At 40.8% G+C, this 11,561-nt stretch overlaps 1 protein-coding gene across 1 annotated transcript in view; it reads right to left on the bottom strand.

Moving 5' to 3' along the window:
• LOC113407403 (guanine nucleotide exchange factor VAV3) overlaps positions 1-11,561 on the bottom strand; it is a 242,137-nt gene that overhangs the window by 133,658 nt on the left and 96,918 nt on the right. Inside the window, exons 6-8 of the mRNA XM_026655888.1 lie at positions 8,982-9,074; positions 8,802-8,870; positions 1,643-1,746 (exon numbers count right to left, since the gene is read on the bottom strand). Coding sequence (XP_026511673.1) covers positions 1,643-1,746; positions 8,802-8,870; positions 8,982-9,074 — 266 coding nt within the window. The remainder of the gene's footprint in view (positions 1-1,642; positions 1,747-8,801; positions 8,871-8,981; positions 9,075-11,561) is intronic.

Raw genomic sequence — 11,561 nt, 5'->3', positions numbered from 1 at the left:
CTCTAATAAATTTGTTAGTCTCTAAGGTGCCACAAGTACTCCTGTTCAATTCACTTTAACACTGACATGCATACACTGACACAATAAAGCATTTGTTTCAGGCTGCAAAGCAATGTAACTGCTCCTTAACAGCACCAGAGCCATTAGTATTTACAATGTTAAGAGATAGATTTCAAAGGATGCAATGAATAAATTCTGTTACATAGGATTAGCCCAGAATTAATTACATCCACTCTTTTTACGGCAACAGTACGTTTTGCAAACTGATTTAACAGCTTCTATTGAGTTTACATTCCATGAGGCTTTGCGTCAAGATAATAGCTAACATATGTAAATGCAAGAAATTCTTAACAGCAGTCAGAGATCAGCATGGTAGCCACTGTTTGATTTTTGTAAAGCTACTGAAAAGAATCCAGGTTTGTACCAGGAACTTCCTGTTTCCTTCAGCAACAATTCATTCCACTCTTCTCAAACTGTTCTAAATCTTTAGAGGTGACTCCTCTTTAAACTGCAAGCTCCATCTTTGGGGATCTACAAGCCTCAGTTCTTGCCTTCTATTTTTAATCTTTTTTTCCCTCTTGATCATCTTCTGTTTAGCCTTAGCTTCCACTTCAAAAGTGATGATACTAACTGCACATCTTTCACCTTTAATTATTATTTTAAACCTATACTGCAGTACAAATAGAGCTAGACCCAGTATCTCTCCTCCCTTGACAAAATAAACTTGTAGTTTCCTCTCAGCTTCCTTAAATTACATTGCTTCTTTTGGAGAAAAGGAGCATCCTGAGACCCAACTCCTGCTCCTGTAGTTCCCCTCTACACTCAGACCTGCCATTTGCCTTCACTGCCCATATCCTTCCAATAATCACCCTTTCCCTCAGTCTGTCACCATCTACCCACACACACATACCACTGCCATAAGCTCCTCCTCTACTGAAACCTTCATATATGGCTTCATTACCACTCAATGTGATTATGGCAACTTCCTTTCCCATCATCTCCCCAAAATCCAGCTTTCCAGATTCAGGCGTTTTCTGTTAGCTTATACCTGCTCTCTCACAAGCATAGTGTGACTGCATCACTTCTCAAACCACTCAGTTGGCTCCCCAATTATTTCAATTTCCAGTTCAGAAGTGACTTCATTAACACCTTCTATGGACCCCCTCAGACTCTCCTCTCTTCTCCTCAGCCTGTTTTACCCTTCTTTCTGTCCTCCTTTCTGCCGTCTGTAATGCCTTGCCTGTATCTTTCTGCCTTATTTTATTTCTCTCCCCATCTCTGATTATTTTATCTCTGTACCTGTATTGTTTATCTCTATAAAGCATTCGAAGATAGTTTTTATGCCAGAAGCTGTGCAAAATAAGTTATATGATTTCATATAAAATATGGATGCTATTTTTAAATGAAAAAGCAGTGACAAAAACACTTGGAGGAAAATGAACAATCTATTCTATAAAATAATAATAGCACTTCTTTGGTACTTTCCACATTCAAAGCCCATTACATATACTGATGCTGTTACCCATGGATATCCAGTTCAATTATATAAATGCTTATGGAGTATTTAATCATAGAGAAACACTTCAATGGACTGAATGTAGGTTATCACTAAAGTATGTAAAAGTTAGTGTATAAATATTACCTTTCCTTGTAGTTAATAAAAATTTGATACAGGTTCTGGTCATTTTTGTTTACAATGGAGTCAAAAATGTCCTGCATTAGACTTCTGTGGGTTTTCACCAATTCCTTAAAAACAGTAATATAAGAAAAAAATTAAAATGCAAATAGAACCCCATAGCTTCCAGAATGAAGATTAGTGTCTCCATGTATATCTGTTAATTCCAACGAACTAAGACACAGATCACTTATGAGTAGCTGCTACTTTCAACATTTGCTTTGAAATGCCGGATCTTCCATACAACATGACAAGGGAAACTAAACTCAGAGACCTATTAAAGACTAATTTATTCCAACTTGAAATGTGCACTGTTAGTTCATCTTCATTTTATAATGATAATTTTAAAATTAAGCAAGTCAAGTCAATGTTTTAGTGACAAGACAAAAGTAATGATTCGTTTCCCTGAGCTGTGAAAAACCAGTTTTGTACATTACATTGGTCAATTAGTGGCATCCTGGTGCTAAGTTAACTGCAATCGCAATGAGTTTCTTAATACAATGGACCACTAATGGCACAGGAATAAGACAAGCTGAAGAAATATTTGAGCCAAGCTATATTGCAGCAGAAATTTTAAGATTTTCAGTTCAAGACCAGTATATAAAAACCAGTACCTAATGACAGTACAAGATAACAGTCAGAGCTACAAATGCAATATATAGAAATGCTTCAAGGTGCATATATTAAAATAGGGATACATTTTCCCAGACTTGTGCAGGACTTTAACTAAACTGCCATGGAATCAGAGAAACAAGGTGGGTGAAGTAATATCTTTTATTGTACCAACTTCTGTTGGTAAGTGAGACAAGCTTTCATGCTTACACAGAGCTCTTCTTCAGGTCTTGGAAACATACTCAGAATGTAACAGCTAAATACACGGTGGAGCAGATAGTTTAGTCTAAATAGTAAACACATATTTCAAGGGACCAATCATGGTGAAGTGGCCCATTATTTTCCTTAAAGGACTCAAGAAATACTGTTAGACCATGTCTACACACAAACTGTGTTTGACGCAAGTTACATCAGTGAACAGCCACTGAAGCTAGTACATCACTCATGTGCATATTTGGCTGCTCACGTAAGTGCTATGCATACTCATTAGGTGTGCTTGTGTCGATGTAAAGTGCGGTGCATCACAAGTCTGTATCCCAAAGTGCCACATGCCACCGTCTGGCACAATGCCTTTTGGGAAACATTCACAATGTGTTGTGGGAAAGAAATGACTTTCCCAGGGATCTCTGGAGCTAGAGGTAAAGTTCTCATGATGTAACTTTCTCCATCCAGCAATACCCCAAAATTATTGTGCCTTTTTAAAAAATCCCCCAAACCTGTGGAGGAGGATCCGTGGAACTACAGGCCAGTCAGCCTCACCTCAGTCCCTGGAAAAATCATGGAGCAGGTCCTCAAGGAATCAGTTCCGATGCACTTAGAGGAGAGGAAAGTGATCAGGAACAGTCAGCATGGATTCACCAAAGGCAGGTCATGCCTGACTAACCTAATTGCCTTCTATGATGAGATAACTGGCTTTAGCAAAGCTTTTGATACGCTCTCCCACAGTATTCTTGCCGGCAAGTTAAAGAAGTATGGGCTGGATGAATGGACTATAAGGTGGATAGAAAGCTGGCTAGATCGTCGGGCTCCAAGGGTAGTGATCAATGACTCCATGTCTAGTTGGCAGCCGGTATAAAGAGGAGTGCCCCAAGGGTTGGTTCTGGGGCTGGTTTTGTTCAATATCTTCATTGATGATCTGGAGGATGGCGTGGACTGCACCCTCAGCAAGTTTGCAGATGACACTAAACTGGGAGGAGTGGGAGATACGCTGGAGGATAGGGACAGGATACAGAGGGACCTAGACAAATTAGAGGAATGGGCCAAAAGAAATCTGATGAGGTTCAACAAGGACAAGTGTAGAGCCCTGCACTTAGGACGGAAGAATCCCATGCACTGCTACAGACCAGGGACCGAATGGCTAGGCAGCAGTTCTGCAGAAAAGGACCTAGGGGTTACAGTGGACGAGAAGCTGGATATGAGTCAACAGTGTGCCCTTGTTGCCAAGAAGGCTATTGGCATTTTGGGCTGTATAAGTAGGGGCATTGCCAGCAGATTGAGGGACGTGATCATTCCCCTCTATTCGGCATTGGTGAGGCCTCATCTGGAGTACTGTGTCCAGTTTTGGGCCCCACACTACAAGAAGGATGCGGAAAAATTGGAAAGAGTCCAGCGGAGGGCAACAAAAATGATTAGGGGGCTGGAGCACATGACTTATGAGGAGAGGCTGAGGGAACTAGGATTGTTTAGTCTGCAGAAGAGAAGAATGAGGGGGGATTTGATAGCTGCTTTCAACTATCTGAAAGGGGGTTCCAAAGAGGATGGATCTAGACTGTTCTCAATGGTACCACATGACAGAACAAGGAGTAAGGGTCTCAAATTGCAGTGTGGGAGGTTTAGGTTGGATATTAGGAAAAACTTTTCACGAGGAGGGTGGTGAAGCACTGGAATGGGTAACCTAGGGAGGTGGTGGAATCTCCTTCCTTAGAGGTTTTTAAGGTCAGGCTTGATGAAGCTCTGGCTGGGATGATTTAGTTGGGGATTGGTCTTACTTTGAGCAGGGGGTTGGACTAGATGACCTCCTGAGGTCCCTTCCAACTCTGATATTCTATGATTCTATAGCACTTTTCAGTGTCTGCCCTCTACAGGATGCATGATTCTCCTGTCTTTGCAGGCCTGCAGGAAGTACCACAACAATGGGGCGACATGAGGATTTCTTCAAGGACAGTTCGCTGAGGGGCATAATGAAAAACAATTCAAGGTTATTGTTGGTATTCATAGAGCAGCTACAGATGGTAGAGCGCCACCTCTGGGCCCAGGAAACAAGCACTGACTGGTGGGATCACATCATAAAGCAGGTTTAGGATGAGGAACAGTAGCTGCAGACCTTTTGGATGCAAAAGTCCACATCACTGGATCTGTGTGCTGAGCTCACCCCTCAGTGGAGAATTGAGTGGTGATCAAAATTTGGAAGCTGCAATGCCAGATTGCTACCAGTCAGTGAAGAAATCATTTTGGAATTGGGAAATCTATAGTGAGAGGCCATTGTCATACAAGTCTGTAGGACCATTAATCATCTGCTGTGCAGGACTGTGACTCTCAGCAACCTGCAGGAAATAGTGGATGAATCTGCAGCAATGGGGTTCCCAAACTGCATTGGGGCGATAGACAGCATGCTTATCCCTATTTTGGCATGAGCTCACCTTGCTACAGAATACATCAACAGAAAGCGCTATTTTTCTCTGGTTATGCAAACATTGATGGATCACCAGTGGCCAAGGAAGGTGCACGATGCTCGCATCTTTAAGAACACAGGACTGTTCAGAGAGCTGCAAGCAGGGACATTCTTTCCCTGCTGGCAGATTACCATTGCCGAAGTTGAAATGCTGATAGTGATTCTGGGGGACTCAGCCTACCCTTTGCACCTCTGGCTCATGAAGTCATACACTGTCCACCTCAATACCGCCAGGAAAGATTAACTATTGGCTCCGCAGATGCAAAATTACAGTTGAACATGCTTTTTCTAGATTGAAGGGGCACTGGTAGTATTTACTCATTAGATTGGATCTCAGTAAGAAAAATATCCCAATGGTTATAGCTGCTTGCTAATATATAGCTAATATTAGTGAGGCAAAGCTGCCACCAGGGTAGAGGGCAGAAGTGGATACAATTCTTAGCAACACAAAGCTATATGGGTGAGGGAGGCTTTGAAAGAGCATTTTAACAGTCACAGCAGTGTTCTCTGGGCCTGGAGCTTTGGTGCTGTTAAGAATTGTATAGCATTTGCTGTACAATTATAAACACGACTAGGTATTTTCCTAAAATTATGAATACTGTGGTGTTAGATGTGTATTTACAATTACAGTTTGCTTGGATTATCTCTATGCATTCTGCAATATTTGTTGTGAACTAAGAAAGATAAATTTCACTCTCCACAAACTGAACTTTACTGAGTGGTGGAAAAACTGTGCAGAAAATCAATGTGCAAAAATAACTACAGGCAACATTACACAAATGTTTAACATAATTTAACAGGGTGATAATTTAAAATTAGAAAGGATTTAAATATTTATGTCCATTTGAGTGCACAGATATAGACCACTGTGGCTACAAATAAAAAGACTGTGATTCACAATCTGTGTATGTGAAGCTGTGGTTTTCCTAGCTGTTCCCTGGCATGGAGTGGTAAGGATACTGATGCACTCTGTGATGCCATGTGGTATGTTTGGGAGTGTAGGAAGCAGTGACTGTGGAGTTCTCCAAGACTGAAAAGGGTGGACATATAGGTTAACCAAGATCTGCAGCATTTGGTTTTCTGCCTGTCAATTCCCATTCTGTTGGTCATATTGACCCCCCAAGTCCTTTCTTCATGGTCCAATGCAACATTTCCTCTTCTTTCTCCTCCTCATCAGGGTTAGGTGTTCTGCAGGTGTGGAAGGGGCATCCTCTCAAGGCCACCATGCCCAGAAGCTGCTGATAAAAATAGGCAGGTACCACTGGATTTACAGTCACAATAGAAAAGGAACCATATGTTTCAAAACTCCCTACCCTTATTCCTATGGACACTTTTAACACTTAAGCTTTGGGTCACGTCAGCACAAACGGAGTATGGCCTGCTAAAGGTGGTGGCGGAGGGAGGATTTTCTATTGCATGAAGCTATAAAATTTCAGTCTCTATTTCCATGGTTACAGCTATAGAGCAATGGCACTGAATATTGGCACTATTTTTCACAGGTGGTGGTGATTTTAGCTGATATCTCACTCCTGAAGGTGACAAAGGCACAGAGAACACAGCTGTGACTGGCATCCCGAAGCCACCCAGGCCCGTACACCTCAAGCCTGTTGACTGTAAAGGTGCCAGCTGAATTCATCGCAGAGTGGCATTGGAAAGTGTCCTGCCATGGAGGAAGAAAGAAGACAGCCATCCCTAAAAACCTGAGGAAAGGATTGCAGAGTATCTTCATGGAATTTGTATTGAGATCGCTCAGAAGGATAAAAGGCACATCCCTAGACATGTAAACAAAGTGCTCCACATGGCCCCACTTAATCCATGGGGGAATGAAAGCACATGCCAATTCTACCACTGTTTGTAGTACCTCTATCACTTCTTGTATGAGTAAAACAGTGAATAGTCAATGCCTTTTTCTTGTTCACTTGGGGATGGGCCAGGCACCATCTTTAAGGGTAAACATTGTAAGGAAAAATGCATGCACAAACTTACTCAAATTCCCTTCCCCTTCATTTGGCTCATTCACGTTCACCTGGCAGGACTGGCTACACTGTGGAGGAGTCTTAAACAGCCTTGCAGTAAGGCTGGACTCTCCTCCCTGCACTCCATACTCCTCCTCCTCACTGTTCATGGCAGGGGTCTGTCTCTCACACTCCTCTGAGGTAACCACAGTAGTCTGTGGAGTCTTCACCAACTATGACATGCAGTTCCTGGTAGAAGCGGCAGGTCTGTGGCACAGCTTCAGATCTACTGTTGGCCTCCCTGGGTTTGTGGCCTCCCTGGCAAAATTCCTTAAGTTTCATGCAGTATTGCTGCTGGTCCCTGTCATACCCCTTTGTCTGCATCCCTCATGCAATCTACTTGTAGATGTCCACATTTCTGTGGCTGGTCCATAGCGATGCTTGCACAGTCTCTTCTCCCCACAGATCCAGGAGATCCAATACTTCCTGTCTACTCCAGGCAGCGGTGCATTTAATATGTGGAGCCAGAGTGGTCAGTTAGGCAGTTGCATGCAAGAAGGGTGAGCTACTAGGTATGCTTACCAAGGTGGGCAATCCGAGAAAGGCATTCCAAAAAACACACAGGCGGCTTTAAAGGGGGCAGGGAGGCTTCTGGTCTCTCTGACTCCTGGGCAATGGAGTTTAAAATTGTGGCCAAAGCGATCACTGTCGCAGGGAATGGGGCATTATGAGACAGCTGCTAGAGGACCTCCAGGTTCAACAAAGGTTCCTATACTCGCACTGTATCGACCTCAGTCAGGCAACCATGGTTCTACACCAATTGGGGAGGTGGTTTTACTTCCTCCTTAAAACAGGATGCTTACATTGGCCAGAGACAAATTCAAGTGTAGACACATGCACACATAGGTCCCCACAAGGTGACTTACATCAAAGTAACTGTGTAATGTAGAGCAGACCATAGATCAGGCCTAAGACAGTTACTAAATTCCTGCAACTGTAAGTTATCAGCACCAACTTAAAAAAGTATGAATTGCACCTTTTTTGTGAGTATGCTGGATTGCAAAGTCTCCAAAAGTAAATGTGATTTCCCAAAGCATATGGAGTTCACACAGGTAACCTCAACACATTTCAACTCAATAGGAAGTTTCTTAGATTACAGAATTTTTTTTTTTTTTTTTTTTTTTTTTACAACTTTCCCTGTCAAATTCTGAGTATAAGGCTGTAAGCTATATTGATTTTTAAATGTCTTCAGTGACAACACATCGAGGGCAGATACAAGTGAGAATCTGCAAGCTTGCTATAAAGTCTCTTCAGAAGCATTCCTGCAAATCAAAGTACTGTGTAAACATTCTCTACACTGATTCAACGCTCAAGTATAAGGCTGATGATGGTCATGTGCTTTGTAAATTTCTGAAGAGAGGTTTTCCATCTTATCTACACAAAATATGATCTATGTTTCTCTATTACGCATAGAAGGATGTGAGGAAATTCATACATGGTTAATGTCTAACTTAAATTCAATCAATAAAATACTTGCATATAACAGATCTTCTAAGAGTTACTGTATGGTTATAGTGCCAGATCCTCAGTCGGTATAAATCAACAAATATACTCCAATGTATACCAGTGGAATATCTGGTCCATACTATTGCTGACAATCTACTGTGGCTGTATGCAACATTTTTTCCCTCACAGTAACTATAAAAAGATAAGGTCTAAAATCATTTTCACTAAGATGTACAGTATCCTACTGCATATTCAAAAAAGCTTTGAGGGGAATTTGCACATCACATTTCAAGTCATCACTTTGTTCAATGGCATGTGACTGCACAAAATAATAACCAGACACAAATTCTCTGCCTTTTTCTTTAAGTATACGATTACTTACAGGAATGTTGATGAACACTATATCAAACTCTGATGCTGACAGAAACCTTTTCAATGGCACCATGAAAAACTGTTAAGAAAAGTAAACATTGACTGGATTAATATATTCTCTATTCCATTATACAATTACATTATTACTATATAAATAACTATTCTATTAGCATAAAGTTCAGTGGCTTACTTTCTCTATTGACTCCAAAGTCTCAGTGTATTTCTCTTCAGTCTGTTTTATTTCAGTAAGGCAACAGCTTCTTATGTCATTTTCAGTACATTTCTGCAATTAGAAGCAAGTTAAGTTTAAATCATTTGTGGACACCTCTTGTACAACAAACTCTTATTTGTTTACTGATTGGCTACTAAGACACATTGCTTGTTGGAAATTTCTCAGTATTGCAGCTTCAAAAGATTGTAACAACTACAAAGGGAATAGTTTTTAAAAGTGCAATTAGCTGACAACTTCTAGAATTTTAGTAGTCCTTGAACTTTGATAAAATTTGGCATTCAGTATGTTATATTTTAAGGTAAACAATAACTTAATCCTTCTTATATACTTTTAAAAATAATATAATGAGATTAAGATGAAATATAGATCCATATTTATTTAATTTGGGCCTTTATTCACAACAGTGAGAAGTTACTCATAATAGTTAAAATCAATGAGACTCTCATGCCAGTAACTGCTGTGAGTAATGGGCTCGCATCTAACTCTTTGTGTTTGTTTATAATTTTTCCTTTTACCTTTTCCTTGAAAGGAACTTGCATTTAGGCCCATATTCATAATCTGTTCTGAGTCAAGGACAGTAGCTGGATCTTAGGGCTCTATCCTGCAATCTTTGTATTATTTTGTTGTTGTTGTTCTTTACAGGACTCTGGGATTGCCTCACCCTAACAGGCCTGCTTCAGTTTCCTGCAGGTGTGAGATCAGCAATATAGTGCATGTTGGGGCATCACACAGAGCAGAAGCTGGTGATCGTGTTAGATTTGAACATCATGGGCCCAATGCAACATCGGGCTTATTAAGGCTGAGCACAAAATGCATGCGCTGGAGTTCAGAATTCCAAGGTATCAAAGTTCTTTTTCCAGGATACAGACAAATATGAAATAATGTGTTTCGAAAGATTCTTAAAGAAACATTTGGGCAGGTGTTGGCTAGCTTGGGGACTGGACACAATTCCTGGATTGCTCCTGCATGGACATTTATCGTGCATGTCTTTGTCATGATTGGATTCTCCACACCCAAAAAACCTCAGCAAATAATAAAACAATAATAATGTAACTTGTCTCCCCTAAAGTCTTCCCACCTGTTCCCTGTTTCCTTCCAAATTCTATCCAAGCTCCTCATTCACATCTCCAAGGATTTTAATGACTGTTGCCCTGCCTGTATCTCAGCTCATTGCCTACTGTAATGAATCCATGTGCAGCAGACAAAGACAATTACTAGATATATTTGTTTCACAAAGAGAAAGTCAGGTCTAGAACCCTGAGACTTTAGCTTAAAAAAAGCACACTAGCCTCTAACCCTTGAGCTAAAGGAAGACTCCTATAGCTGTTGATCATAGTAGAAAGTCTACATCCACTCCATAGTCTAGTTACTAAAGAGCAATGACACTCACTCAGACACAAAAAGTCACACTACTATTCCCCAACCCCTTCATGTCGTCTGTGTATTTTTCCCCCTGCCTATCACTCCACGCCTTCTTTCAAGTAGTTCCCTACATCTGTCTCCTCCCTCCCACACACTAAACCACTTCATTCTCTTCCTGCAAATCCCTCCTTCAAACCTATTTCCTTCAGCCTAGTGAGAAAAATTTAGATAGTGTGGGGAAGATGCTGTGTTTGGTGCATTTCCTTATCAGTTTGAGGCAGAATGAAGTTCTCTGTGAGGATGCAGTCTGTCACAGTCAGTGGCAACCTGGTGTATGGACATTAAGTTATGATTAAGAGCTGTCCCCAAACGTGGTATTTCCTTGCTATCAAAGGTTTGTATTGGAGGGAGTGTCACACTTTACCCATGTCAGTTCCTTTTAAACAAGTTTTTGGGTTTCAAATTATTATTTTGATTGGAGTCTATCTTTAATCTCTTCTTTGTGAGCTATTTTGTAAATAAAACGTGTATGCACTGTAGTACATTTCCAAAAGCGGTTTGTATAGCTTGGGACCAACCCTTATTTATGTTGCTGAGCACTAGTTCATGAGAGCAGCCCCAATGAAGAGCCTGAGTCAACAGGACTGATCTTGTCTGTTAGTGCTCACACAACACAAATTAGGGTTGCCCAAGCGGGCTCTTTTTGTGAGTGTTACTATTTAACAAATCAATTTGCCATCTATAGCAGATGCTACAATATCTTGGAATTTGAATGCAGGAAGTAATGACAATGGTCAAAGGGACTAAAAAGGGTGGGGAAAAAAAACAACAATAGTCTGCTCAGTACACTGAAAAAATTGTTCTGTGGCAGCAGTCTGCTGGCACAGGAAACTTAGGTACCTTAGTTTACATTGTGAGGCAGTCACATCAAATAAAAAAGGAAGGTATCGTTTTAAACTGATACTTATTCTTCTCTAACTATTTAGAACACCAAACACACATTTCTAAAGCAGTTTCATTCTTTTAAAATTGATTTGCAATTGCAAGTCACCTCTAAGTCCTCTATGCTAGTGAATTTCATTTAAAGGACTCAAATGAAAGAATTGTGCCAATGTGTAATGTTACTGTGCATCACATTTGCAAATCTAATAATAAATGATTGCATACTAAGACAGT

Source organism: Terrapene carolina, unplaced genomic scaffold (genome assembly GCF_002925995.2).
Source record: "Terrapene carolina triunguis isolate 2854851 unplaced genomic scaffold, T_m_triunguis-2.0 Scaffold211, whole genome shotgun sequence".
NCBI lineage: Eukaryota > Metazoa > Chordata > Testudines > Emydidae > Terrapene > Terrapene triunguis.
The sequence above is the reverse complement of the archived record's forward strand: the minus strand, read 5'-3'. Positions and strand labels throughout refer to the sequence as shown.